Here is a 27856-nt window from a genome sequence, read left to right as displayed (position 1 = left end):
AAATAGAGGCAGGACGGGTCATTCCCAACTATAGACGATGCCCCTGTGTGCTTGGCTGCGACTCTTAGTCGATACACAAGTTAGAAGAAGTGTAAAGATCTCTGTCTTAATTTATTCGGGAGAATGGATGATTAGCCATGTTATATGCTGTAATCAGGCATACAAGGCCAGGAATACACGTTCTTCAAGTAATCTTCAACCTCAGAAGCACCACAATGAAGAAGTTCTTCATGAACACCTTTAACGGCAGCTGCGAGATGTTATATGCTGTAATCAGGCATTAGTCGAGCATCATGTCTCTGTAGCTGAGTCACTCTGTGTGCACCATTGTGATCTTAGCATTTCTCGTCATCTATTTAGTGTAAGTGACTGAGAATGGTTATCCTTGCACTCTTGAAGTTGTTTGTGCCCTTAAGCCATTAGCTATGCCCTTACACAGTTGTACGCATACACAAAGGCTTTTCTGCGCCTTGGATAAGCTTTAGTTGGGAGTCAACTTAGGCACTCAACAGCCATGCACATACGTGCAATCGCGCACAATGTCTAGAAGCAGTAACACCCTTGTGACTAACAAAATGGACCCCTTTCAGTTTGAGGGTGATATTCGCCATTCCACTATCCATTGTGGAAATATCGAGAGGACTGAGTAATTCCCAACTATAGGCGATGTCTTTTGTGACTAACTATGTGGGCCTCCTTTAGATTGAGGATGATACCCGTCACTCCACTATCCATCGTGAAAATATAGGAGTACTGAGTCATTCCCAACAATGGACGATGCTCCTCATAACTAACAACATGCACCTCCTTCGGATTGAGCCAGCATCCATTGTGGAAATATAGAGAGGACTGAGTAATTTTCAATTATGGACGATGCCCCTTGTGACTAACTATTTGGAACCCCTTCAGATTGAGGGTGATGTTCGCCACCCCACCGTCCATTGTGAAAATAGAGGCAGGACGGGTCATTCCCAACTATAGACGATGCCCCTTGTGTTGCTTGGCTGTGACTCTTAGTCGATAACACAAGTTAGAAGAAGTTGTAAAGATCTCTGTCTTAATTTATTCGGGAGAATGGATGATCAGCCATGCACATACGTGCAATCGCGCACAATGTCTAGAAGCAGTAACACCCTTGTGACTAACAAAATGGACGGACCCCTTTCAGTTTGAGGGTGATATTCGCCATTCCACTATCCATTGTGGAAATATCTAGAGGACTGAGTAATTCCCAACTATAGGCGATGTCTTTTGTGACTAACTATGTGGGCCTCCTTTAGATTGAGGATGATATCCGTCACCACTATCCATCGTGAAAATATAGGAGTACTGAGTCATTCCCAACAATGGACGATGCTCCTCATAACTAACAACATGCACCTCCTTCGGATTGAGCCAGCATCCATTGTGGAAATATCGAGAGGACTGAGTAATTCCCAATGATGGACGATGCCCCTTGTGACTAACTCTTTGGAACTCCTTCAGATTGAGGGTGATGTTCGCCACCCCACCGTCCATTGTGAAAATAGAGGCAGGACGGGTCATTCCCAACTATAGACGATGCCCCTTGTGTTGCTTGGCTGCGACTCTTAGTCGATAACACAAGTTAGAAGAAGTTGTAAAGATCTCTGTCTTAATTTATTCGGGAGAATGGATGATTAGCCATGTTATATGCTGTAATCAGGCATACAAGGCCAGGAATACACCTTCTTCAAGTAATCTTCAACCTCAGAAGCACCACAATGAAGAAGTTCTTCATGAACACCTTTAACGGCAGCTGCGAGATGTTATATGCTGTAATCAGGCATTAGTCGAGCATCATGTCTCTGTAGCTGAGTCACTCTGTGTGCACCATTGTGATCTTAGCATTTCTCGTCATCTATTTAGTGTAAGTGACTGAGAATGGTTATCCTTGCACTCTTGAAGTTGTTTGTGCCCTTAAGCCATTAGCTATGCCCTTACACAGTTGTACGCATACACAAAGGCTTTTCTGCGCCTTGGATAAGCTTTAGTTGGGAGTCAACTTAGGCACTCATAACATAGAAGAAGTTGTAAAGATCTCTGTCTTAATTTATTGAGAATGGATGAACAGCCATGCACATACGTGCAATCGCGCACAATGTCTAGAAGCAGTAACACCCTTGTGACTAACAAAATGGACCCCTTTCAGTTTGAGGGTGATATTCGCCATTCCACTATCCATTGTGGAAATATCTAGAGGACTGAGTAATTCCCAACTATAGGCGATGTCTTTTGTGACTAACTATGTGGGCCTCCTTTAGATTGAGGATGATATCCGTCACCACTATCCATCGTGAAAATATAGGAGTACTGAGTCATTCCCAACAATGGACGATGCTCCTCATAACTAACAACATGCACCTCCTTCGGATTGAGCCAGCATTCATTGTGGAAATATAGAGAGGACTGAGTAATTTTCAATTATGGACGATGCCCCTTGTGACTAACTATTTGGAACTCCTTCAGATTGAGGGTGATGTTCGCCACCCCACCGTCCATTGTGAAAATAGAGGCAGGACGGGTCATTCCCAACTATAGACGATGCCCCTTGTGTTGCTTGGCTGTGACTCTTAGTCGATAACACAAGTTAGAAGAAGTTGTAAAGATCTCTGTCTTAATTTATTCGGGAGAATGGATGATCAGCCATGCACATACGTGCAATCGCGCACAATGTCTAGAAGCAGTAACACCCTTGTGACTAACAAAATGGACCCCTTTCAGTTTGAGGGTGATATTCGCCATTCCACTATCCATTGTGGAAATATCGAGAGGACTGAGTAATTCCCAACTACTATTGTATCGAGCTTCGTTTTCAGTGTGGTGTTTCGTTGGATGTCTAATAACTTCAGCATCCATCGAATATGTTTCAAACAAGCGTCCACATGCAAAGAGCATGTCCCTGTTACGAATATATCCATCCAAGACATTCTCCAACCCTCATTCTCGCAGCCTCATCGTCTCGCTGGCTATGTGTACCTCCCTGAGACATGGCTACCGCGTTCCGGACTTGTCGCAAATGAGGTGCCATTTTTCATGGGCAATTGTGTATGTGTGCGCAAAGGGAGTGAGGGTTGCAGCTCGGCCACATTAGCGCATGCGTGCAGAATAAGCCCAGCTACGCGGGGGAAGGGCGAGTTCAAGGACAAATAGGCCTTCGTGACGAAGGAGCGGAATCCACGTCTATGGACTCAATCAATGAATTTTACATAGGTCCCCGGTTTGATCCCCGGGTAGGACATTTCTCCATCATTAAAGCTTTTCGTGCATATCTCTTCGATCGGCTCGCATAATCTAGTTTTCCCATTTTCCCCAACACCTCCGCATACAGAGGAGTTATTTGATTTAGCTGATAGCCTCCCACGCTTCGTAGTTAAGCCAGAATAACTCTGCACGCACGCACGCACGCACAACGCGAAAGTGCCTGTTGTTACGGTATATGCTCCGCTCGCTTGGCTCGCTCCGCGACTGCGGTTCTACAAGGATTCTTGTTATGATCATGGTGACCACAGCCACCAGCATCAACGACAACCACTGGAGTCACAGGCACAGCCTGAGAACCTTCAATAAAGGCTGAGACCGCTAACTTGGAGAACTTGGTAAATCTTGCACTTCCTCAACAGCGCGTTTTGTGCACTTGGCAAAATCGAGGAAAACGGCCAACCCCGAAAACCCTCCGATTGCAAAGCGTGAAGCACTGAGGGCTTGCGGGGCGGCCGTAGGCCGCCCTCCGTACCAGTTACTGAGTGGATAAACTTTCGAGGTGATTGGTGCCGGTGAACCCTCTCACTGGTGCGGGTGAGCCCTCCACGCATACCAATGGGGTTAGGTTCGGTTCCATGTTGCATATGCGTGCAATCGTCGCGTTAAATATTATCTCTATCACTTCAACGATCGTCAGGTTACGAGCTCTCCAGGAATCTTCCTGTTAGTTGTACGTATATTCCTTAACCTTAAACTACTGTTACTACTATGGAAGAGGCAAGGGCCTTGCTCGATCAGCTCATGGGTCGCGACAGAAACGTTTCTGCGGCAGAAAAGAATGCGAGTGAGGAGAAAAAGATTAACTGGTTGACGCAGACGCGATACTGCCCGTACTTCTTGGTGGATTTCTGGTACGTTACCTTTGGGCTCTACCTCTACGCGCACTCCTCAATGCTCGCACTTTATAGAATCGTGTGCATCGAAAAGTGTGCTTGTCGCTGTGTTCGGGGTGAGAGAGCAGTGTACCGAGTAGTAGAGCGTGCAGTAATCGTTCATCGTTATATAGCTTATCGAACGCGTGATGTGGAATATCTATGTTATGTGAATTGGGGGTATACACTCATATTTAATCGCTCAGATGTGGTTGATTCGTGTTCACTTTTCATATGTATATTTTCACGTACATTGTTTATTCTTCATATTCGTATTTCCCTCGGCATTATGTTGCACTAACTATGAATAGGCAGCTTTTACTGAACTCATTGTTCCTGTTCTGGAACTTTTTCGTGGTACGCCCGTAGTAGGTGGGCCTGCTGGGAGTACGGTCTCCTTGATCAGCCCTAATGATCTATTCGTGAACACGAGAGCTGATATGGGTATGTGCAATAAGGAGCATTGCGAATACACCAAGTCACGCTTTGATAAATGGGAAGACTGTGCGGAAAAGAGAGCTGTGGTTGATAAGTAGGTTGATGGGAAAATATGTGTGTGGTCTTCAATCTTCGTGGAGAGCTGCAATGGAGTCGTCTTCACTTCCGCTGCTGACTGTGGTCTCTCGAAGGTTGTGATAGCACGGCGACAGGTACTCTCGAGAGCTATTGAGCTTCTTGGAATATTTGGAGACACAACTGGCGCATAAGATAAGGAGAGGTAGGTGACGGAAGAGAGCGTCACTTCTGAGCGCACCGTACTCGTTTCGAGCGGGTTGTAGTAGTTAGTTGTTCACTGCTATACGTATCCAGTTATTGTTCAGCTTGAGGCATCCAGGGTCATCCGTGTTGTGCTGCAGGTAAGGCTCGAGTCAGTGCCGAGATACCGGACATAGAAGTTCCACCACAGAATAAGGAGCAGATAGAAGAGCTAAAGGTGAGTTGGGAGAGGAGTGGTATGAGTGATTATGCGTTTGAACTGCTCTTAGGGCCGTATACACGGTATCGTGAAGGAGGCTGAGGAGCTCGCCGAGAAGGGTAGAATTGTCGAATCCGAGAAGAAGATGGGACAGGTTGGTCGTCATCGAAGGCCTCCTTGACCGCTACTGTGGTGTCAGACTGAGTCGTTAAACGCTAAGATCCGAGAGTTGAGCGGGGAGAAGTATATGATGATGACTCGAACTGAATTCGTATGTGACGTTTGCGGAGTCCTTGTTACACTTAATGAGAACGACCCTAAGGCTAATGTAGAAAATCATGAGCATGCACGGTGAGATGGATGTTCTCTTGTCTGACCTATTCTGTATCTTACACGCTCAACCTTGTGATTCTTCTCAGAGGAAAGCAGCATCAGGGTTGGGCTAAGATCCGCGAGACTATATCGATTCTTCGAGAGAAGTTCTTGTCAAAGAGTCATACACCTTCCCCTTCTCCATCCCTGCCACCGAAAGAGGCAACAGCAACGAGTGAACCGCCGTAGGTTGTCGGATTTTCCCATTCTGAAAATGATGGATTTCGCGACTGTTTATCGCAAGCTTCCCCGTTCGAAAAGTGATCCTTTCGGGTGAAGGGACGTTGCATGTGAATACACCTCCGGTCGTTGATACGGAGCATTTGTGGAGCTCCTAGGGTGTGGACGACTTGTTGTTCAGTTCCACTCCTACTCCTTCTGAAGCATCGGTGTCTTCTCGACGGCATGCGTCATCAACAGCTAGTGCAACGATATCGCGAACGTCGGAGGAGTACATGAGTAAGGTGGAGGACTGGAGGGATTATCTTGCGAAGATGCGTAGGACTAAGGGCGCCGTGTCGCTGGGTCCTGTAGTCTGCTTGTGCGCTCTGCAGGAGCACGACAAGGGCGGAAGCGTCGACATCATCGTCATGAAGAGAAGGAACAGCGAGAGGAGAGTCGCACTCGCAGTAGAAGTAGGCACGGCAGTGGCCTTACGAAGGAGCAAGAGCAGTCGTAGCAATGTTAAGTTGGTTTCACCTCTACCATATCTAAGCCTTATGCGTTTCCCACTCTATATATGTACCATTGTGTTGGGAGCTGGAGCTCAGCACTACTAACGTCGCTCGTCCAGCTTAATTAGGTTCAATGTATCGCATTGGATGATGCAATCGGAATGATTCAGTTTCACTAGACAGTCATTCTGTGATCATAAGAGCACTGTGTGGTTCGAGGGAGATCGACACGGATTGGGTGTAGAGGGAATACAGGAATTGGAAAAGGTGTGGTACGACATCGGGAAATTCAAATGTCCCCAGCCGTCTTTTTTCCCCTGTGATGGAAGAAGCTCGAGCACTTCTAGACCAGCTCATGGGTCGCGATCGTAACGCCACTGCAGCTGGCAAGTCGAAATCTTCTGAAAAGAGGATAAACTGGCTCTACCAGGATCAGTACTGTCCCTACTACCTAGTGGATTTCTGGTACTACAGATGATCTACCATTCGCTGTTCTCGCATCACGACCCATTCAGTCCTAATGAGCTCTTTGTGAATACTCGAGCCTATACGGGGTCCTGTGGGAAGGAACATTGTGAGTATACTAAATTCCGGTTTGACCAGATGGAGGATAGCAGGGAAAAGAAAGAAATCATTGATAGGTTTGAAATGGCGTATCGGTGACCTGCAGAGTGAGGGTTGCAGGTATGAACGTAAATTACTGAGCTATTGCGAGTACATGGAGACCCAGTTGGCCCAGAAGATCCGCAGAGGTAGGTGTTGTGATCGGCAGAAGATTGTTCATGCAAAGATGTTCAGGGAAGGCTCGAGTGGCCACAGAAATACCAGACATCGAGGTTCCCGCCCAGAATAAGGCGAAAATCGATGAACTACGGGTACTATAGGTTACCGTTCTGTGGTCATGTAAATGTCAATTCGGGAAATATGTTTGGGATGCTCCTAGCGCCTCTCGCCCTTGGGCATCGGATTCTCGCACGAGTTCCGAGAAGTGTGGTATGACGATGATGGTTTCAGAGCAAAATCGACGGTCTGGTCAAAGAGGCCGAGGGCTTAGCGGAGAGAGGCCGCTTGATGGACTCCGAAAAGAAGATGGCGCAGGTAGTAGATGATGATGAGTGTTGGGGTAATTTTGTGGCGCGTGAAGAATCTACCCTTGTAATTTCAGATCGAGCCACTGAATGATAAGATTCGTGACTTGAGTGGTGAGAAGTACCTCCATATGACGCGTACTGAACTAGTTTGTGACGTTTGCGGCTGTCTGGTAACCCTCAATGAGAACGACGCTCATATGACTCTAGAGAATCACGAGCATGCACGGTAGCTTTGGGTGGCCTTCATCGAATATCTGCTTCGTGACCTATACTCGACTCTTACCTGGCAAAGGGGAAGCTTGCTGCTTCCTCAGTGGTGTTGTTAAGGCTGTCGTCGTGTTACGGAGAGTCTCAGGCATTTAGACCTGCCAGCTGCTTGTCCTCCACAGTGAGGGGTCCGGATGATCGTCCTTTTCTCATCGCACAGTGTTATCACTACAGAGAATGCTTTGGTCTATTGTAGTGGCAAGCAGCATCAAGGCTGGGCTAAGATTAAGGAGACCAGTAAAGCGCTGAGAGAGAAGTTCGCCTCGGCCAGAGGCATGCCTTTATCACCACCAACAAGGGAAGCTCCGACCATGGAGAAAACTCCGATTGAACGCAGGTAATTCTATCTCGACCACTCTTGCGACTATGGTGGAGCAGTATATGGAAGTATGCGGCAGATCCCCGACGCGGTCTGGAAATAAGGAGGTTGAGGAGAATCTGGAGGAGACGAGGAATGGCCCCGATGCGAATGAACGGAAGAGTGGGGAGTCTCAGTCGAAGGTCGAAGATTGGAGGACCCACCTCTCTAAGATGCGTAGGTCTCCGTTAGGTCGTGCTGTCCTTGGTGTTTGCATCGGAGTATCGACTATTGGTTGACGCTGATGTTGATGCTCTCCATCACGCGAGGAATTTAGTGTTATAGGAGCGCGTCGTTGGACTTAATACCCTTGGAATAGAAATGAAGTTTCATGGGAGTCTTACATCGTATGCATAGTCTTACATGAGCCCGAAACCCGTGCGCATGTACGTTCAACTTGGATGTATATGCGTACGGTTTAATAACCTGAGTGACTCAAGTGAAGCTAAGATGTGTTGAAATGTTATGATTATCAACGGTCAGGTTCGAGGAAGTCGAAACATCGCAATCACAACGACAAGGATCGTCATCATCACCGTCCTCGCTCCAGATCTCGTGATAAGAGGGATCGCAGTGGTAGTCATGATTGAAATGGATGAGACCTTTCATTTCTAAGCATCACATTGTAATGTCATCAAAACGGATTTGAGTTGTGTCTCAGTTATCACATTCACGGCTATTCCGTACCCTCTTAGTTTGTCGCTGTGTTATGGCATCCTTAAGCAGTTATGTGCCCCTACTCAAGAGCTTCTACTTCTCTGTATCATGCTTCTCGCTAGTCCCCATATGGAACAGGTGAGTTCTTTCTCCATTTTCCGTTCGCAAGTGTGATCTGTGTGATGTGAGGTTATCCCCAGCTCAATACATGGTCATCTCCTTTACCCGATCAGATAAGCATCTGCTACGAATGTATGTTCGAAGGCCACATATTCGGAGCAAGCAACTCGTCGAAAGCCTCCATAACTTCTGATGGGATAAGCCAATTGTCGAGAGGCCTGCTGCTGGGCTTGGGGTTCCCTGCTGGAACCGTGGAACTGGGGCATCTCACCAGTGGTAGGTCACCACGAACGAGAGAGCTCGTCCATAAAGTTCGATAAAAAATATGATACGTTAAAACTTATAGAGTTCTCGAGCCAAACTTAAGAGGCTCGGAAACACTCGTATTCAGCTTCCCAATTATCGGGTTTCAAGATCACGTACAGTGTATGGTCTTGAAACTCTGGGAGCAACTATTAAAACTACAAAACTCAAAATCAGCTACTAAATTCCTGCTGAATCATCGACGATGCCGCTCGACTGGTCGTCGCACCAGAGCATTTCGTTGCGGGAACCAACTCCCTCCGGGAAGTTTCTCGGGATGTCATCTTGGAGAAGCCAGGACGAAAGTGGGGTCACTGCTCAATGGCTTCTGTTCTAGATCAGTGTGATCGTGGCTAGTCTAAGACTGGCCAGAACAACAAGACCAAGCGAGAACAGCAATCAACTCTCCCCTAATCGTCATGGCTGGAGTCACATCCCCAAGCATTCATATCCACTGGTTCGCAGAGTGTGACACTAGTGCACTTCAAGTGTGGCAGAGTGTCGCCGAGCCAACTTCGACTCAAACTTCTTGGCCAACTTCGACTGAATTCCCTGGGCTGTGCTCAGCTTGGTCTTCAGTGAAGACTCTTCACCTCCCTGCCGGCGAATATATGGGACGATTAGATGTCATCACTACTATAGCGTGTCCGGCGCCACACGGCATAAGAATCGAAGTTTGATTATCGAACCCATGGAATTGTCCATCGTGGGAGCGACGTTGGCCTTTACGGTGAGTGTTTACTCATCATGGGCGGCTCGGTGCTCCTGAGCAAACCGGTGGGTGTCAGGAGTGTGTTTGCGTCATCCACTCATAACATGTGGTCAGTACGCAGTAGATGGCTCGACGAGGCATGATAGCCTATTGGCTAGTCTAGCTACTGCATCTTCGCGGAAGCCGAGCTCCTTGCATCGACGGATACCAACCAATAGATCTGTTCCATTTACGGACTTGCTTCCTGTGAGCGTTAGTCCGTCCACTTCGTTGCTTTGGGTGCCTGAGGATTGGTTCTAGCAACACAAGGCATGCTGGGCTGAGCGAGTCACATTGGCCAACGAACAGTCCCGATCTCAACCCCATAGAGAACTGCTGAGGACAGATAACCCAAGCTGTCTACAATGCCGTTTGAAAAATGGGGGTAGAGGATCTGAAACGGAAATTTCGAGCTGAGAGAAGCACTTCTTAGAACGTGGGATAACTTGATGCTTGAAGCCGTCAAGTTGACGGCATGCGCATTCCTTCCAGAGTTTCTCAACTTTGGAAGACCCCTGGGTGCACTGACAGATTCAAGAGGTCCATCATCTACAAGAAGGGTTACTAGTGGAACAACCCCAGTAACTGAGTTTAGTCTTGAGGTTGTCAACATCTAATTGATTATCATGATGATAACCTCACATGTTGTCCTTCTACTGTGGAATCTCAATATAATTACAGGATCGATCATTATAGAGAGTGCGACGGTTGACCCGCCACGGTTCGGACCATTCGAATTCGAAGTTTCAAGCTCTTTGAATAGTCAGAGATAATATCTCCGACAATTAGATATTCGTACTCGTGTTTTTGGGTGAATATCTTTGACATATTCACTCAAAAACACGAATGTCCCTAAACTTTGTCAGCTGACTTACTTGCTGTTATATTTTCAGGCTCTGTCCGCGCGAGTGATAGCATCTCAACTCCTTCGATTCGCTCTCCATTCACTGGCCCTCTCGAGTCAGCTTCACAGGCGTTGCCTTGGCGGAATGATCCATTTGCTACAGAGTGTTACCTGAGCAATACAGTGAGCAGTTTCACTCTGGTGATTTAAGCTCCGGCGAATGACTCATCCGAGATGAATCAACCCTTTTGGGGTATTCGAGGAGTATAGCCGCAGGTGATCGTAGAGCTCCGGCTTGCGATTGACATACGCTTGGTTATTCGACTGTCTCGGTTTTCTTACATGAGCAAACACTAACATTCTGTAAGTTATCAAAAAGATACTCATCTCTGAACAGCTCGACTCCCATGCTTCGTGTTGACGACGATTTTCCCACTTGAATGCTCTCGAGTTGAAGCCTGGCAAAGAGAATAGCTTTAGTAAGGGTGTCGTAACACGCACTAATAATGCAGCATAATGTGGCACCGTGCAGTAGACGACGGAGGAAGGCGATTTATTAGACGCAGTGTTCGCGGTAGATCCGTCGTTGGTGCTTATTTGTTCACTCTCACAGTCGCAGTTGGAGTCTTCCCCTTGATGGTGTATGCATCAGACTTACAGCCCCGTAAAGGGTCCAACTCTATCTATCTGCGGTGGACCTTGCCTCAATCGTCCTTCGATCTCGAATACGACTCTGACGGTGATCTTGTTCGCTCTGTGAAGTCCCATGAGCTTTACTACTCTGTTCAGTGTGACTCTGAGTGTACAGATTTGGACAGCGTAGGCGATCAACTCTGGAACGGTGCACTGTTCCTAGGCTGCTATCTGGTGGAGAACCCATTCCTGGTAGAGGGCATTGCAGTATTGGAGCTGGCCTGCGGGGTCGGCGCTTTGGGTGGTCTCTATCAAGCCTTGTGTGTCCAACGAGCTGTATTAACGGATTTTTCACGAGCTGCTCTGTCCCTGTGTGATACCAACAATGTGGACAACGATAAAGTTGCGGTCAGACGGCTCGACTTCAAGGATCCTGATACGTACTTCGACGCCCTCGATGAGGACATTGGGTTGATATTAGCTGCTGACGTGTGGTATGATTTTGCTATCAATGACGCTTTCGGCGATGCGCTCTTCGCCCTACTTTCGAGGTTCAGTCGAGCGGAAGCCATCCTTTGTTGTGAAGAACGGTTGAATATCGTCCATCCTGCAATACCGCCTTGCGATGTTTTCGCCCAAGATTTCTTTGATAAATTTGCGAGTGGTGATAACGCACGCTTCAGCATTACTGAGCTTCAACCACAGACAGATATAGTTCGGCATCTCAGCCTGGCTGGAGGGCCAACGGGCAGTCTTCTACGTCACTGTAAACTTTACGAGGTTTCCTTGGTTCTCGAGCGGTCATCTCATTGACTCTGTTGAGTGAGAGGTCATAACGTATCATCGACGTTGCGCTGCGTTCACCGTCTGCACTGTGTCGAGTGGGAACGCCCACGTTTCGGTCCTCCCAGCGTAGGTCTCTCTTTTCCGGTCATCAGTTGGTATATCCTCCGATGGACTCCTCTGAGGAGGGCGACCATGGCTTTTTCGCCGGCCGCGATAAGGATGGTTCATGGAAGTGTACGTTATGCGATGTAGGTAGCCGCCCCTCACACAGATGGGTGGAATGCCTTGTTTTCTGTTCAGATCGCGGTCTGTTACGAGGGTATTTTTCTATCCCATATGCAAGGCGAGAAACATGCAAAGAATCTCCGTAATCTTCAATGGGAGGAGCATGAGAAGCGGAAGAGACTTCAAGAGGAGACGCTTGGTGCGAGAGGTAACCACCAGCTGCTCTCTGTATTTCGCACCTGGCCTATTGTTAGTTTCATCCAGTCTGAACAGCGATACACTGTCTGCATATACGATGGACACATCTCAATCGCCGGAGACTGGGGTGGAAGCTGGCGAGCCTATGTGGAAGAAGGATCCGCAGTATAGCGGCTTTAGGGACTTCGTCGAGCAGTGCTCCGCGCAGTTCTACCCAGGTTAGCTCTCTTTTGGCCACTGGACTTGGATCAATCGTTCCTCCTAAGATGGTCGATCCCTGGCCGGTTGTGGAGTTATACCACCCCTCGATGAACGTCCTCCAAATACTTGGGGAGAAGCCCCCGCAATGGCTGAGAGTTGGGATATGGTGAGTCAGCCGAACTGACACTATCGATGCCACCAATAGCGTGCACAATGTGTATGCTATTAGATGTGCATTGCATATCTACTCTATCATCTACCTTCCTCTATTGGGACGGCTTGATTGAGCGAGGCGTTCGAGCAGATAACAATGTAGATGGATCCCCCTCAGGTTTGTCGCTTATGCGACGCTCAACTCGGGGATTGGTATCAATGGTCGATGCACATGCAAGCCAAAAAGCACCGAGCTAATGTTAAGTCCAGTCGGTGGTCATATGCGTCTTTCTGGCAGAAGCTAACAGCCGGAGACGTAAGTTCAGTAGCCATGAGTGTATACTAATCTCGGTTTTCGCGATCAAGTCCGTTATGTGTCTTGGAGTACTTCGTGTCGTTTCCTCTCAGTTCCCCTACTACTATGAGCACCTTACGGGTGTCTGGTCGATCGAACCCCCTTTCGATGACTTCAATGGTGAGGTCTATGTAGAGCCCCTGATCAGAAACGTTCATTGCAATCCGTACATCGAGCAAGGTCAGTCGCCACGACCTCTCACAGTTTCCTGTTGAGGTTTCTCTCGTCAGGTAGGGAGGAGGAGATGAGCCCGTTGGAGCCCGGTCGCGACGGGACCTGGGTTTGAAGACGATGCCCTCCACACAATGTCGAGATGTTGGTATCCCTCGTGACTGCGATTGAATTCAGTAGAAGTCGTGTTGGTTCGCTGCAGATCAGGAGTAAACTCTTTCTCTTGTTTCGGGTTTGAAGATCAATTTTGAGAGGTGGGGATCGGAAAAAAAATAATATTCGGGGAGTAAGAGAATCAAGAGTTGGCTCATTCATGACGTTATCGACAGCTTCACGGGAGCGTACCCCAAGGCTGAGATGCATGCTCACCCGACAGAGCAAGATCGTAAATCGATATTACGTAGACGTCGAAATTTGCGAGAACATACACCATTGGCCACATTTGGATGCGATCTATGAAATCGAGTCATCGTGAACTCGAGAACGCCGTGTTTGTGGGGAGCGGCAGGGTAGAGGGGTCGAACACTTCCGCTGTGATCATCCATTTCCATGGCGGCGTAGCTCCTCCCATTACAAAAATATCGATACCATGTTGGGGAATCATTCACAAGTAGTCAGGACCAGTCCTGTACAGTGATAGGCAGCGGTTCGCAGACATACAATAATGACCTATTCAAGAACGGGTAGGACGCAATTTGGTCTACGTGTATGAAGCACAGATGAACGAGTGCCATGGTAGCCATTCTCTACGTTTCTAAGCAGTGATGCTCAGTCGTGTGCCTAGTATCAATGGACTCGATACATGCAGGGCAGAGGATAACCATTATCCTTGGGCCGCACCCTACCGACGATAACGAGAACTGCTCATCAGGGCGGTAACATATGCAACTCTTGCAAGACTCTATTTGCCGGCAAGCCTGGCTCAGTAAGATCGAACAAAACTCCTTTTGGCAGAAGGACAGTTCCTCGACACAACAGTCCTGTCAGAACTTCATTGCAGAGTGAACTTCGACAGAAACGATCAGACACTGCAGGCCATCGGAATTGCATCCAAAATCGCACACATTTCCAGAGACAAATCCGAGGTTGCAGCGGTATCGCACAGGCAGACTCTGGGAGGTACGCTAGATTGTAGAATGACAGCGTGTCCGAGTGGTTAAGGAGGTGGACTAGAAATCCACTGGGCTCTGCCCGCGCATGTTCGAATCCTGCCGCTGTCGTTTAATAACTGTGCTTGACTTCAATCTTGCCAGTATCCTCATCGTTTCTCGTTCCTCGTCGCTGTTATTGCCTGTTCGGCATGTCGGACTGGATCTTCTGACGAACGAATCAGATGCACGACGCTCTTCGATTGAGCCATAATCCTGAGTGGCGGATCATGGGTGGCTACGAGGCATACACGGCCGAGAAATGGTCTCCCTCGAGTGACTAGTCAAATCTTACAACGCAAATGTAGACACAGTTACACTAACACGAGAGAACATTCATCATAGTCGTGATTTGTTCTCCTCCGAATCGTTCGTTCTTTCGGTACTCTCGGCTTTCTCTTCTCAGTTTCCGGCCCAAACCCAATCGACTGCTCCAGTATCTCCTTCACCTCTTCACTCGGCTATGAGCCGTGGCCAGCAGGTACCTCAGCGACCTGATCTGCTCGTTGTCCTCAGAAGGTGTATCATTCATCAAACTAAAGGATCAGAGACATGGTGATCGAGCAGCGACGCCATAGACATGCCAATCAATGGCTCGAGACTAGGCTAATAACGAATTAGACGGTCTCATAACCTTTCGCATACTCACCCGATACCCGAACATCTCCTCCACCTCCCCCGCCCACCACTCCCTCTCAGGGAAATCCACCCTCCGGGTGGAAAAAAAGTACATCGGCATGTGTGCGTCCACTTCCAAGAGAAACTTGTGCATGTGTGCATGGACATTCGGGTATCGGTTCTCGGTATTGTGCAAATACCGTACAACTCGGTACACAGTGATCGACCGGGCGTCGTCCGGGAATAACAATGGCAAATAATAACCGGGAAAACGTACCATCATCGAACGTCATGTCCCCATTAACAATTAGCAGGTACTCGAGGGAATTAACGACTTCGCCGCGTCGCAGTACCACGGCCCCCACTTTCATTTGGGGCCATTCAACCAAACACAAAATAGTCATCAAACTTGACCAATGTGATTAAACCAACGAACATGATTGACCTCCCCTGACTCTAATTCAATTCATCATCTTCATCGGCTTCTCCAACACCTTGTTCAGCCCGATTGTGCTCATCGCCGAAAGTACCTGCAGAATGCGCTTTTCATCGGATATTACCGAATCAATTACGCTCGAGACTATCAAGAGCTCCATCCGAAATCATATCATTCTCATACAGTACCTGAGAGAGAGAATTGAAAGTAATGATTTCGAGGCGCGCGAAGCACTCTGGCCAGACTAAGGGTAGTCACATCCTCGCCGTCTATGCAACGTAGACCTTCGAATCCAACAAGATGATATACCTGACAGACGGTATGACCTTTTACATCAAACCAATTGAGCTGGCCAGAAAACAGTCTACAGTGCATAGTCGAAGTCTCATTATTAGGAGTCACAAATTTCCACGGGAAAACTCCAAACCAGCATTTCTACTGTTGACGAAAAATCAGCTCGTAGTGTTTCTTACGGCGATTCCCTTGACGAACAAGACGGTTGTAGGCAGCACCCTTATCCTGAGCCTCTCCACGAAGAACGGCGCCTTCTGGGCATCCAACTACACAAGAACAGCTACCTTCACCCCACAGCTCTCAGCAGGCCCCAACATGGCCATGAGGTCCAACCAGCGCGTAACAGAACCCTTACCCGAACCATTTTGATATCGAGTAGCAAAGGCGCCAACAGGCTGAGATGCTTGTCGATCACTTTGCACTTCCTGAAACTGCGATGATAGAAGTGAACCTAAGGGCACTCCCTTGTGGAGCAACTCTCCCTAATCACAGCAGTTCAGCGTGAGTCTATCCTCATGCTGACGTCCCTTCCAGCACTACAATCGCCTTATCGTTCTTCGTCACCGCATCCAAGAACTCAGACTCTATAATTTCACTCAGCTCCCCATGACCCTTCGCACGATTCTCTGCAGCGGCCTTATGCTCAGCTTTCAACTTAGCGAGTCCTGCCAACACCATACGCGAGCGACTACAGTCTTGCACCCGCTAGAGCACTTCCCTCTAAACAAGATGCTGAAGTCGCACGAGGATGTTCTAGTCGACCAGATCAGGAAGAATACGCTACCACGATTCGAACTCACAGCCTATGGGTCTGTCGACTGTCACTCTAACGACTCAGCCAAAGGAACCCTGAGTATAAAGTGAATCCTCACGTTGGGCTCGAATAGCCTCAAGGTCGAAGTCCGCATCCCCCGCTTTCCGGTCTTCTCTATCCGAGTCACCCCCTTCCTCCGAAGACTCATCCTCATCTTTCCTCTTTTTGCTCGGCAGTGCAACTTGAGGCGGAAGGGAGTACTGAGGTCAGCACCGAGTGGCTTCCACGCAGGTTCGATCCCACCAGCCTGCATTATTACCTTCATTTCATGCCCTGCCGCATCTGAGGACATCTTTAACTTGTCATTGATTACTTGTTGCATGACCATATCAGTAAAGTAACCAGCCATAGCTTGGGACGCTTTCCCTAACAATGTCCCTCTTGCTGACACTCTATGACTCTTGTACGAATAGCATCTACTCTACACAACTTTCGACAGCAATACTTCGATCGAAAGCGGGGCATTCAAAGATCAAGACAAGTCTACTAGTGGAGCGTAATCATAGATGATAAATCTAGGTTTGTATAGTCAGAAACAATGCTTTTATCATCAGAGAGGTATGACAATTCCGCGAGGCCCATACATACTCGAAATCGAAGACTTACCGGTATCTTGGGTAACTCTATTACCGGTCGCCTTCTTTTGCGGCTTCACCGGTCTGCGCTCATTTTCCAAGTCGTTCCAGGGCTTCCTCGTCTCATCCCAAAAATGCTGATCGCCTGTCATTGTGCAAGTGAAGCCACTAACAGCCTACTCCACATTCATGACCAACCCAAGCCGGAGGGAAGGCATCAAGTGTTTGTTATTTTATCAATAGAAACGTCATACAAATGCACCAAACAAGGAGCTGTAGCCGACGGACACCATAACTTCACTCTTCCTTCTTCTTCTCATCTTCCTCCTCCTTCTCTTCCTTCTCGACAGCCTCGTTTCTCTTAGTCTTCTCCCCAGAGATGATTTTGGCATTCTCCTGTTTCGCCTGTAACCGAGCAAATGACCAACCCATTCTGATCCTACAACGCTGAACATACCTCATTGAAAGCCTTTTCGAAAGCCTGGGCGAGCTCAGGGTTGCCGAACTTCAGAGCGAACTGCTCCGTACGTTGTTCACCTTCAGCATAGTCACTGGCCATCCACACCCAGCACTTCTGAGACCTAGAGTGGACACAAGTCCAGTTGTGTTATACACACTACTATCTTACCCAGCGTTGGGTTTGAGGCTGCAGTAAGGGCCATTCTCGACAACGTAATGATTAGCAATGATCTTCAGAGTCTTTTCCTGGCGCATCAGAGCACGTACCTACATCATCGAAATGACAGAACTCAAGGCCCGCCTTCCGATTGCGTACTCTGCCGCTCTTCTTCTCCTTCAAAAGTCGCATCTCCCCTGTGCCGCGTTCCTTCCATTCCCCGGAGCCCTCATCCTTGGATATCCACCTAAAGAAACGATGTTGATCGAGAACTATACGAAAAGCGGGCAACCTGTAAAGCTTGCTCCTCTGACGATACAACTCTTGCTCGTCTTCTTCACCAGTCTCAATCCTATCATTGACCTCAAGAGAGACCGAAGGGGCCCATCCGTCAACTTCGGTAACCTACAGCGCCTGACTTTCAAGAACAGCAGTGCCGAGGAAGATGCTCACCTCTTCCTCATCAACCTTCTCAATCACTTCAGCCTTCTCAGCGGTCGCAGTCGCCTCGGCAGTCTTCTCAAATTCAGTCGTTGCCATTGCTAGAGATGCAGAAGCAGCTATTCGAACGCGACATCACATCAATTGAACATCATGCGTATCTTCCAAGTCAACCTCAAAGATATCACCCTACATGACTTCTCAAACAACAGCTGGGCGTAGCCCTACATTTTCGCAGCTATCACCAGGTCACTCAGGCTTTCTCAACGTGCGAGTTAACAACCACCACGAAGTGTCCACACACCAGACCATACAGAGAAATCTCTCACAGTAGACAATTCGGCTAATTCGCACAGAGATGACGAAGTCTCGCTCGCCCTAAACTCTTCACCGTCTGATCGACATTTAAACGTGGCCATCATCAGATAAACCAATGGTCGGAGATCCTGCAACTCATCAGAGACGCAACAAAAACTCCTAGGGGCGCCGACAGGGAAGGCATGAGGAAGAAGAGGACTAAAGGATGTCCTAACTTGCACTCTTGCGTTTCCTCAACGCCACCACGAACATCGCGACTTTAAGCCATCATCAAACTGGAAAAGGAATACTTCACTATAGTGGATTCTACCACTACCACCTAATACTTCTACCATGTCAAACGTGTATAATTTAGTTTCCATTCAAAAACTATAATGGCCGACCTCCATCAACAGTTTGGGGCCATGCGCGTCGGACAGTTGCGAACGTTGTGTAAACAGAAGGGTATTGCTTCTGACGGTAAGATGCACCTTGCTGCGGTCTCTGCCGAGTAACCTCCTTTTAGGTGGTAAAAGGGACCTAGTTCAACGATTATGCGAACTAGCTGATCAATCGGGGGCTCCAACAGACACTTCTGATTGTCAGTCGGTACCAGGAGATGTCATTCTAGAGCCTAGTCTTAGCCACGAAGAATTGCATGAACTCGCAACGATAGCAGATGAAATCAGACATATAAGGAAGCAAACAGTAAGAATCGTCGAGAGACGGTTGCGATGATGGATTCTCCCTCATCGTCGTAGGAGTATAATTTATTGCGGCACCAACAGCATAGATCGGCGGGTGTGGCCGGCTACCGAGGGTCCTTCCGACATAATGTAAGTCACCGTGTGCCTTCCATGTCTTGCCCCACACGTATAATCTATAGTTCTATACGAACCATCGCTTTCGCAATGTTACTTTTATCGTGTCAGGTCTCTGTCGTGAGGAGGGGCACCCCCACAATGTATAATGCATCGTACATGAACCTCTGATCCCCGGACTGTTCCGCCGAACGGAGTTCAACAACCTGGCTCGAGCTCGAGCCGTCTTAACGACAGTTCATCAGTGTTGACTCGAGCGCAAGTCTCAAAGTCAGCCGAGGATAAGTAAGTTGAATGCAGCTTTGATGGGGCCGATGATCATTCTTTCAGGCCTGACTTGTTAAATAAGCTTCAACCCAAACTTAGTCAGCCTTGCTGTATGTAGAAATGATCCATTCACTCGTTCAATCGCTTGTTTACAATTTGTAAATTACCAACAACATCTTCAATCTACAATGTCTGGTTGAGGGGGCGGAGCTACTAGATAACCTAGGGGGAAGGGGAGTCGACGTGAAGCCATGCTGAGTCACCGATCCGAACCGGAGCTCAGTCAGAAGATTGAGTTAGAATTGAGTAACGGTTAAACGTTGCAGCGATTGGGTAGTTGAATGAACACAACAGTAGAGGGCCAGAGACATCGATGCTGATCAGCAACGGCTCACCCTCATGCCCCTCCCTACTTATCAACACTCCATCAGCTGCAATTGTTCCTCTAGACGGGCCCGCATCCGTAACTGCCAATACGACTGGTCACGAAATTGGTCGCCTCTTTACCAGTTCTGAAAGATCAGGGTCATCATCGCGTACCTCATCATCGACGTCTCGTCCGAGCAGCGCTTTACCGCTTGTACATCGCTTGTCTGCCACCTGAGGAAGGGACCTCCATACTGGAAAGTGCAGACGTAAATCCAAGTTATGCTGTCCTAGTGTTGCCAGTTGGAGAGGTTGTGAGCCTGTCGCACAGCAACTTTCATAAGTTCGAGGATGCAGGTTCAACGTTGGAAAATATGTTCATGGTCAACTAGGCGTGTTGGTGACTTGGGTGATTCATGTTGGTTCTTATACACTTCTACCCCAAGTCGTGTGTAAATCTTCAAAATGTAAGGCGGAAACTCTTGAACTTAGTTGATAAAAGCAAAGATATATTCCGACACTCCGCGCAGACGCTCCCTATTCCGACCCCAGTTACTCCCTCCACCGATGGTGTAGCATTTTCTACCACACTCCCTGATGTAGACGAGGAGGGACTCGCCATCTCTGGGTCCATGCTTGCCAGAGGAAGGTGATTACTCTGCGAAACGACCATGTCTGCCTACACGAGGAGAGCAACCATCATCCGTCAGCGATAGCAACGGTTAGTCAGAAGAAAATTCGCAGACACTTCAAGGGTGTCACTCCATGAGCTCACTTCGGACTGTGCAGCATGGGGATCATCAGTGGGTTTGCTTTCTATGAGCTTAGAGCTGTGTTGCACAAGCTGCGTTGTACTCTTCTCCTGGGGCGGACTTTGGACCTCCTGATGGAATGTCGGTGTCGTTAGCTACATCGGCACAGTGATTCCGCCAACGTAAGGGGTGACACCAGTATTTACCCTTTTCTCAGCTGTGGCTGTGCTGGGACCGGCATTGGAAACAATACAGCGAAGATCATCGACGCTCTTCCGTAGTTCGTCCAGTTCAGATAGAGCGTAACGACTCACTACTCGGGGTGAATTTCGAACTTGTTTCTGAGCCATAGTGCGAGAGGAGAGACGAGACTATACGGGTGTACATACCTCCATAAGGCTCTGTGGAAGGAGGCATGCCCGGGAGTCTACCTACGGCAAAGCACACTACCCTTTGGGTTGGGCTATGAACACATGATACTCCGGCCGTCTCTCTGATCATTCTAGCTTCACGAGTTCTGCTACACATCAACTGCTCAATCATATGACCAATAAGGCGGAGTACCTACTCCAGGCCAGATGGTTCTAGTTCTGCGTCGGCCATGAATAATAGAGTCTACCCGCTCCTCCTGCGTCTGGAGGGTTCGGCCGAGGTCAAGGGCATGGGCTTCCTCCTCACAGTACAGCTCATGAACGCCTAGGTGTTTCCTTTGTGGCGATGCCCTCCATACTGATTCATCGCCATCCTTGACATCTAAACGGTAACCCAGAGGACACACCCCTGCCTGATCTGAAGTCATACCATACTTCGCTCGATGTCTTCCACACGCCGTTCCACTGCTCGGACCTGATAGTCCACAGTGGCGGCGGGACCTAGATCGTGTTGCCTTGCCACCTCTTTACTGAGCTCTTGTCGAACCTTTTCAACGAACGATCTCAGATCTGCTGTCGCGAGCCTAGATGGATTGATTGTTTTTGTCGGATCTCTAGTTTGACCGTGATGACGGCTCTTCTGAGCCCGTGAATATTGTTTCTGCGTTGAACCAGTTAGCTTGGGTGTGTATGATCTGAGCAGGGTCGTCAAGTCGAAATGACTTTCTGTTCAGGAGTATGCACCTGCTAAACTGTGATCGACTCGATACGGGGGACAACGATTTCACCTGACAGTGTTGTTTAACTAGGTCGAGTAAAGGGGATATCTACCTCTGCGGGGAAGGACGACCGGCCGGGTCGTCTCGTCCGTGCTAGCCCACGTCTAAGGATGGAAAACCATTGTAAGCTACCAAGCGATAAGCTTTAATGTTAACGGATCAACCATCGACGAGCTCCGTGATGCGATGAGGATTCCATCTGTGACGTGTCACCTCACAAGCCCGTTGCTGTAGAAGATAGTTCTGGTCCCCGGATACGACCGAGCTTGCTCGTTTGCTTGCTGAGCTTCCGCGTGCCCCTGATGGCGTTGCAACAGTCTGAGAGGATTTCCTCGCGAAGATGAATGGCGTGGTCAGTTATTCTTAGAAGTATTCAAATCGAGTCATAGTCGACGATGTTGTAACGTCAATCAGTCGCTGGCCATTGGGCACCTTTCTTTAGTGGCTTCGTTCCCCGAGATGGAATCGCCTCGCTCGGCTAGACTACGGCTTCTGAAGTAAGGACTATTGCATTTAAGATTGCCAGAGTGAGAATTGTGTCTATGATACAGAACTGGATGACACACGCAAAGACAAAACAAATGACAACATAGGGTGGGGTATAGTTGATCAGCTTCAAGTAAGTCCAAGCGGACTCGTTTGCTTGTCGTCATCTGGTTTACCTGGCCCTATACCAGTCCCGGTCTCTATCTAAGCTTTCGCTACTTATTCTTGCTTGCCAGCTTTCGTCTACACCCCTGTTACTTTCATTGGCGTCTGACGACAATTAGATCGTCGAAGAGAAAATGATCCTTGAGCCTTACTGGTGAAGGTGTTTCTGCCCCGATATGTAACTTGCTCACACGTCTTCACGGTTGTCCTTTCACGCTTCGGTGTATTCAACAGTCTGAAGTTTATCAATCATGAACCAAAAGAAATGGGCATGGTACTATTCTGGTGCTCGCGACATTCGGGACGATCGACGGTCATAGGGCTAACCCGACGTTCCAAGACTTCGGAAATTCGTGTCGAGTACTTCGTCAGACTCCGGTTGAGGAAAGCAATTATATAGCGCAAATTTCGTCAATCGGCTAGGTCCATCTTCGAGAATGGACTGTCACTACGGGAGCTACCGGAAGAGTTGCTGTGGCACTCACTTCCGACGACCGGGCGAACTTGCCCACTGGGTGGGAGACATACAAAAATACCGCCGAATGCGAGTGGTGAAATGTGTAAATGAAGAGTAGATGCGAGAGAGTAGATGTGAAATGCGAGTAGTTCCCCCAAACAACCGAACTATGGGAGCATGGCAACTCTATTTATAACGCTTATGCAGCTCATAAATGCTTATTATGCAACGATCGCGATTACCATAGTTAAACAATTTACCGATGGAACGATGAAGGAGTCACCACTGGGAAGCGCCCTGAACTTCAGATACTTACTTGATGGACTCTCGGAGCAGTAATGGCCCTTGATAAAACCTCTCCATGAGTTGACGAGACGGAGCCTAGCTTGCCGACCAGATGCAATCTCGACTCTACGTTGGCCGTGGTACTGGTACCTCAATCAGCAGTGGTATGTTGCTGTCTATCGATCGTCCAGTGGTAGAGGATGAGCCATGGCAGTAATAGCTCGGCAACGACGAGGCATCACTGCAGATATCCGAAAGGGCAGTCATTCGATAACCAAAGCGTAACTCGAACGGTCCCCTTCGAGGGATAGACGCTTCAAATTTCACCGTCGAATCCGAATGCCGAATGAGATCGGCAGTCAACGCGATGTGTTCGATTCACTTAACGCGACGATAAGCAACTTCATAATTCGAGTTCAAGTTGAGGAGGAGACATCAAAATATTAACCCTGCGATCAGTGCAACTCAATACACTTATATCTAATGCTGTAGTTGGTATCGATCGTGATGGCGAGCGCGATGAACGCAAATGCGGAACTTGGGATAATCGAGTAACTTCTTAACGGACGTGTACCTCCCCCACGCGGGTTGCGTCTCTAATAACTCGTTTTCGCAAGCCGTATCATCACGCAAGAGTTCACTCTGTCAATTTTCCTCGCTCTGGACAGAGTCTTCCACTAGACCTGGTATGGTACTAGTCAATGTTCCGTCGTGATAATTTGACTCCAGAATTCAGTGAACCTTTCATGTAGTGCAGTGATATCCCTTCAGCCTTGCCGAGTGATATTCATGGCTTCTAATTATCCTGGCAGTAACTTTTCCGGGCCGCCTCCGTCAGCTGCCACAGGAGGGAGCTCGCAAGGTAATGAATGCCTCGCAAGGTCGAGTTAGAGTGATAGTGATCCTCTCCCCATCAGCCCAGCAGGATCCCTTTGCCGCTGCAGCAGCCATCGCGGCTAAGACAGCGGCGTCTCTATCGAATCAACTTGGTGGGAAGGTTGTGGAGCAGGGAGGACCATCGTTTGGATCCGGAGTAAGCTTTCTATGGGGAATCAACGGTAGAGTCGGTATCAGGGATACGGTGGCCAGTATGGTGACAGAGCAGCTGAAGACCGAAGAGTAAGCTTATTTAGTTTCGCAGTGCTGCGTGACAGAACCCATTCGTCCACAGCCGTGCAGATGTTGTTATACGCTTTTCTTTCAGCAACTGTTCGTTGGTGGTATACCAGAGGGTATCACCGACGACGGCTTCCATCAGTATTTCTCACAATTTGGTCATGTGGAGAGAGCAATCGTCATGACGGATAAGATGACCGGTCGTTGCCGAGGATTTGGCTTCGTAACGTACTCTACTACGGACGAGGTGGAGGTAGTAATTATGAAAGGGTGTGGGAGGGGTTGCTGATCTTGATGGGAAAAAAGTATCGCCTGTTTAGAACTGCCTCGCGAGAGGCCCACATCAACTGAACGGAAAGCGGGTCGATGTGAATCGGTCTCAAGATCCTAAGGACCCTCATAGAGGAGGTACTGCCTTATTATCTCTCGCGAATACTAGCTTTGTGATTCGGTTGAGGGAGTTACAACAGTAAGTAGTCACTGGTCTCTCCTTGTCAGGCTGGGGTTCTGATAGATCTGGCGGCCCTTCCCGGTACTACTATGCTACGTCACTAGAATTGATGGTATATCTCTCTTGTTAGACGTGGCGGTGACGACCCGATGAAGGTGTTCTGTGGAGGGTTGCCGCAGGACTGCGACACAGGTTGGTGGTTGAGGCAGCTAGTCTTCAATCAACCCTTTCTTCAGAGCGTCTCCGTCAGCATTTCTCCCAATACGGCAACATCGTCGATTGCATTGCTATGTGAGTGCTGCTGTGGACCTCTCGCGCTGTGCTCGAGGAAAGGCCTTTCTTCGCATCAGGCGGGACCGAGACACTGGACGATCGAAAGGGTATGGTTTCGTGACGTTTGATTCAGAAGATGCCGTCGCTGCTGCTATCAATGGCAACAATATGATAGATGGTCGCTGGGTGAGAACGTACGATGCTTGAGCAAATCATTGGAGCTCCTCATAGGTCGAGGTTCGGAACTCTCAACGGCATGGAGGCTCGGATGGAGGGGGTAAAGGGAGAGGCAGAGGCTGGGAGGTAGTGGCTGTCAGTATCCATCGGGCCGCAGTGTTGTTATCCCTCTCGTCCAGTCTCCCGAGTCTCAAGGTTATGGTGATGCCTATACTCAAGCTGCGATGCAGCAGGGATGGGCAGGACTGGCGGCCCAACAAGCGTACTGGGATAAAGGTGGCATTGAATTGATACCGACGTTATATTCAGAGCATATTACCCTTACGCGGCATACTATGGTAACTATCAGGCTCAGCAGCAGGGAGGACAAGCCGGCCAGATGACCGACCCGTGAGTTAGGAGCTGTGATGGCTACTGGAACTCTTGCTTAGTTATGCTGCCTATTACGCTGCGATGGCTGCAGCAGCGAGTCAACAGCAACAGCAACAACCAGCGGCGCAACAGGAAACCCAACAGCAACAACAACAACCAGCGGCGCAACAGTCGTATCCATCAGCGGGAGGTACGTCTCATCTAGCTTGAATCGGATCGATAATTTCATATGGCAGTTCCGAGTTCAAGTACTGATGCGAGCCGTTCCAATCCGTATTAAATGTATCACACCTGAACGTCGACACTCGTACTATAGACAAGGCGGAGCGTAGCAGTTTGGTAGCTGGCAGTGTTTGGCCACCGTTTCGGGATGATGGTCATCATCGCTGTTGGCGTATGTCATAGGCAACTTATCACATAGTTGGAAAAGTTTTGTGTTGTTCCTGTCTGGGATGGGCGCGCGCTTTCATCTTATGGAGCAGTATGTAGCACAATAGCAGCACTAGCGTAGTCTCGGTTGTCTTTGGGGTATGTGTCACTTTGTCATTGATCATTATCTTGTTGCAGTTAAACCTTTTCGTGAGTGTTTGTGGCTCCATTACAATGATTCAACCCTTCGTGGATCGGCCCGTAGGGGATCCACCGCCCTTAGATGTCGAGGAGTGCAGTGCCTGAGACGGTCCAGAAGAGCCAGCTAACGTTGCTACTGCTGTGCCAGCCGAGTCTGCTCGTAGACCTATTATTGTATCGATATTCACTCTGTTGATATCGATACCAGCTCTACTTGGCGCCTGATGTTGGCCGGTATTGGTCTTCGGCTTGCTTGGCTTGGCAAGTACTGCTGGTCTCAATGGTTTTTCCCACACTATTACTTTTGGTCTCAATCTAGCTATATTTACTAATTTGTGTCAGTTCGTGTATGCTGGTACTAAGTCTAAGAGGCGTAACGCTGCTCCTCACTTGAGGAAATGGGGTCCGTTCTACTGCGTGGTTTTGGCCACTGTTGGTGTTATGGCTGATCTTACTCGTCATGTTCTGTTGGATTCCAATAATTGGTTCATGACCGACTCTAAAACAGGGAAGGTTGTTAAATTCCACTTTAATGATTGTTCGTACGAAGTGGAGAAGGTAAATGGTATCACCGACAGCTGTCCTGATGTTGGCCTTGGTCCTCTGTATGTAACCGAAGAGAATGCGCTCGGCGTCGATGTTCCAATGTACAACCCGGATGGATCTTATTCGGTGTATGGTATATGGCTCACGCTGTTTGCTACTTGGGCTGGTTTCATTCTCATGTTCGTTGGTATTGCATGGTATACTGACTTGCCGAGGAAGCTTGTACAACAGTGGCATGAGATCTTCGGAAATTCTGCTGTACGCGATAATCAGCGACCTCTACTTCAGAACTAGGTATCGTAAGTTCTATCATCGTCAATCTTTCTCTGTTATTCTTTAATTTTTTTTGTGGGAAAATCATCCATCCAACGAATGAATTTGGAGTGATAAACTGTCATTTGACGGTCGCTCTATGTGATTGTTGCGATGAAATACGAAATTCGTAATCTCAACTTTAATCTCTAATACTAAGCTATGTTAGATTTTTTTATGAACTAGGCTTTGCGTTACATATGTGGAGGGTATGTAGAATCGATATCGAAGTAGAGTCGGAAAACTGTCACACCAGTATAGGTATTTTCAGGATTCTGAGGTTTTCTGAATTAAATTGTTCGCCTAGGAAAGAACTATATGCCGATATGATTCAGTCAAACTTAGTTCTCAAAGAAACTTTGGCGTTACTCCCCACTCATCATTAGTAGCCAAGCTTCTACTACATACTGCTAGAACTTCAGGCGTCAACGCACTAGACAATTTTCGTGCTAAACGATGGTTTCTCCTGCCCCTTTGAAAGCTTGTTTCGCTTGGTATAATTGATATGATGGGATGCGGCACCTATGTTACAACTCTAAGATACCCCTCAGCGGAATCAATATTGTAAGGGTGGAGAGATGAATTAAGTCTGCAAGACCGAAGTAACTTCAATTTCGACGAATTAATTTCGCTGTTGGTGAGGCCTCGCTAGATCTGAATCTTGAGAGGGATCTGCCATTCCTGGTATGAATACGCCCATGATAATAATAGCTTGATATTTCAACATCCCTTTCTCTTTTGCATTCTCCTAATAAGCTATGATCCTCTCCCCAGAACTAGTAACAAACACTGTAATGGACAACACAACTTAGACGTGGTCAC

The 27856-nt window shown here is 48.2% G+C and overlaps 8 protein-coding genes and 1 non-coding gene across 9 annotated transcripts in view; 7 read left to right on the top strand and 2 right to left on the bottom strand.

Moving 5' to 3' along the window:
• Positions 1–3990: 3990 nt before the first annotated feature.
• Positions 3991–8071, top strand: Pmar_PMAR024057 (hypothetical protein; the record flags this gene model as incomplete). The annotated part of the gene is made up of 17 exons (XM_002775790.1): positions 3991–4133; positions 4561–4686; positions 4805–4872; positions 5012–5088; positions 5141–5224; positions 5270–5421; positions 5490–5627; positions 5804–5940; positions 5977–6077; positions 6591–6775; positions 6801–6868; positions 6915–6991; positions 7131–7214; positions 7282–7433; positions 7671–7811; positions 7873–7955; positions 8025–8071. 17 exons carry the CDS (start codon positions 3991–3993, stop codon positions 8069–8071), a joined length of 1863 nt encoding a protein of 620 aa, XP_002775836.1.
• Positions 8072–11143: 3072 nt separating this feature from the next.
• Positions 11144–11953, top strand: Pmar_PMAR024056 (conserved hypothetical protein; the record flags this gene model as incomplete). The annotated part of the gene is made up of 1 exon (XM_002775789.1): positions 11144–11953. One exon carries the CDS (start codon positions 11144–11146, stop codon positions 11951–11953), a length of 810 nt encoding a protein of 269 aa, XP_002775835.1.
• A 116-nt stretch (positions 11954–12069) lies between these two features.
• Pmar_PMAR024055 (hypothetical protein) lies at positions 12070–13446 on the top strand. Its single transcript, XM_002775788.1, has 7 exons — positions 12070–12174; positions 12227–12359; positions 12406–12567; positions 12616–12716; positions 12882–13019; positions 13112–13238; positions 13289–13446. The coding sequence occupies exons 1-7, from the start codon at positions 12094–12096 to the stop codon at positions 13342–13344; spliced, it is 798 nt and encodes a 265-aa protein (XP_002775834.1). The 5' UTR covers positions 12070–12093; the 3' UTR covers positions 13345–13446.
• A 921-nt stretch (positions 13447–14367) lies between these two features.
• Pmar_PMAR024054 lies at positions 14368–14449 on the top strand. The gene has a single exon. It is a non-coding gene; the product is annotated as a tRNA-Ser (tRNA).
• Positions 14450–15451: 1002 nt separating this feature from the next.
• Pmar_PMAR024053 (thioredoxin domain-containing protein, putative) lies at positions 15452–16888 on the bottom strand (the record flags this gene model as incomplete). The annotated part of the gene is made up of 8 exons (XM_002775787.1): positions 15452–15525; positions 15568–15619; positions 15666–15740; positions 15905–15991; positions 16081–16176; positions 16266–16390; positions 16598–16739; positions 16799–16888. The coding sequence occupies 8 exons, from the start codon at positions 16886–16888 to the stop codon at positions 15452–15454; spliced, it is 741 nt and encodes a 246-aa protein (XP_002775833.1).
• Positions 16889–17357: 469 nt separating this feature from the next.
• Pmar_PMAR024052 (Ran-specific GTPase-activating protein, putative) lies at positions 17358–18292 on the bottom strand. The gene is made up of 6 exons (XM_002775786.1): positions 18184–18292; positions 18023–18135; positions 17890–17977; positions 17743–17840; positions 17572–17695; positions 17358–17519 (listed from the first exon to the last, which is right to left on the bottom strand). Exons 1-6 carry the CDS (start codon positions 18268–18270, stop codon positions 17412–17414), a joined length of 618 nt encoding a protein of 205 aa, XP_002775832.1. The 5' UTR covers positions 18271–18292; the 3' UTR covers positions 17358–17411.
• Positions 18293–18842: 550 nt separating this feature from the next.
• On the top strand, positions 18843–19736 carry Pmar_PMAR024051 (hypothetical protein). Its single transcript, XM_002775785.1, has 5 exons — positions 18843–18948; positions 18995–19176; positions 19230–19304; positions 19401–19574; positions 19620–19736. The coding sequence occupies exons 1-4, from the start codon at positions 18864–18866 to the stop codon at positions 19458–19460; spliced, it is 402 nt and encodes a 133-aa protein (XP_002775831.1). The 5' UTR covers positions 18843–18863; the 3' UTR covers positions 19461–19574; positions 19620–19736.
• A 4270-nt stretch (positions 19737–24006) lies between these two features.
• On the top strand, positions 24007–25628 carry Pmar_PMAR024050 (conserved hypothetical protein; the record flags this gene model as incomplete). The annotated part of the gene is made up of 12 exons (XM_002775784.1): positions 24007–24079; positions 24135–24250; positions 24292–24336; positions 24422–24603; positions 24668–24741; positions 24832–24865; positions 24915–24953; positions 24998–25075; positions 25135–25251; positions 25289–25360; positions 25414–25510; positions 25584–25628. The coding sequence occupies 12 exons, from the start codon at positions 24007–24009 to the stop codon at positions 25626–25628; spliced, it is 972 nt and encodes a 323-aa protein (XP_002775830.1).
• Positions 25629–26209: 581 nt separating this feature from the next.
• The window catches only part of Pmar_PMAR024049 (conserved hypothetical protein), a gene marked incomplete at both ends in the record, with an annotated part of 5029 nt that continues 3382 nt past the window's right edge, over positions 26210–27856 (top strand). Inside the window, 2 exons of the mRNA XM_002775783.1 lie at positions 26210–26236; positions 26519–26919. Coding sequence (XP_002775829.1) covers positions 26210–26236; positions 26519–26919 — 428 coding nt within the window. The remainder of the gene's footprint in view (positions 26237–26518; positions 26920–27856) is intronic.

This window comes from Perkinsus marinus (genome assembly GCF_000006405.1).
Source record: "Perkinsus marinus ATCC 50983 genomic scaffold scf_1104296955314, whole genome shotgun sequence".
NCBI classification, from domain to species: domain Eukaryota; phylum Perkinsozoa; order Perkinsida; family Perkinsidae; genus Perkinsus; species Perkinsus marinus.
The sequence above is the reverse complement of the archived record's forward strand: the minus strand, read 5'-3'. Positions and strand labels throughout refer to the sequence as shown.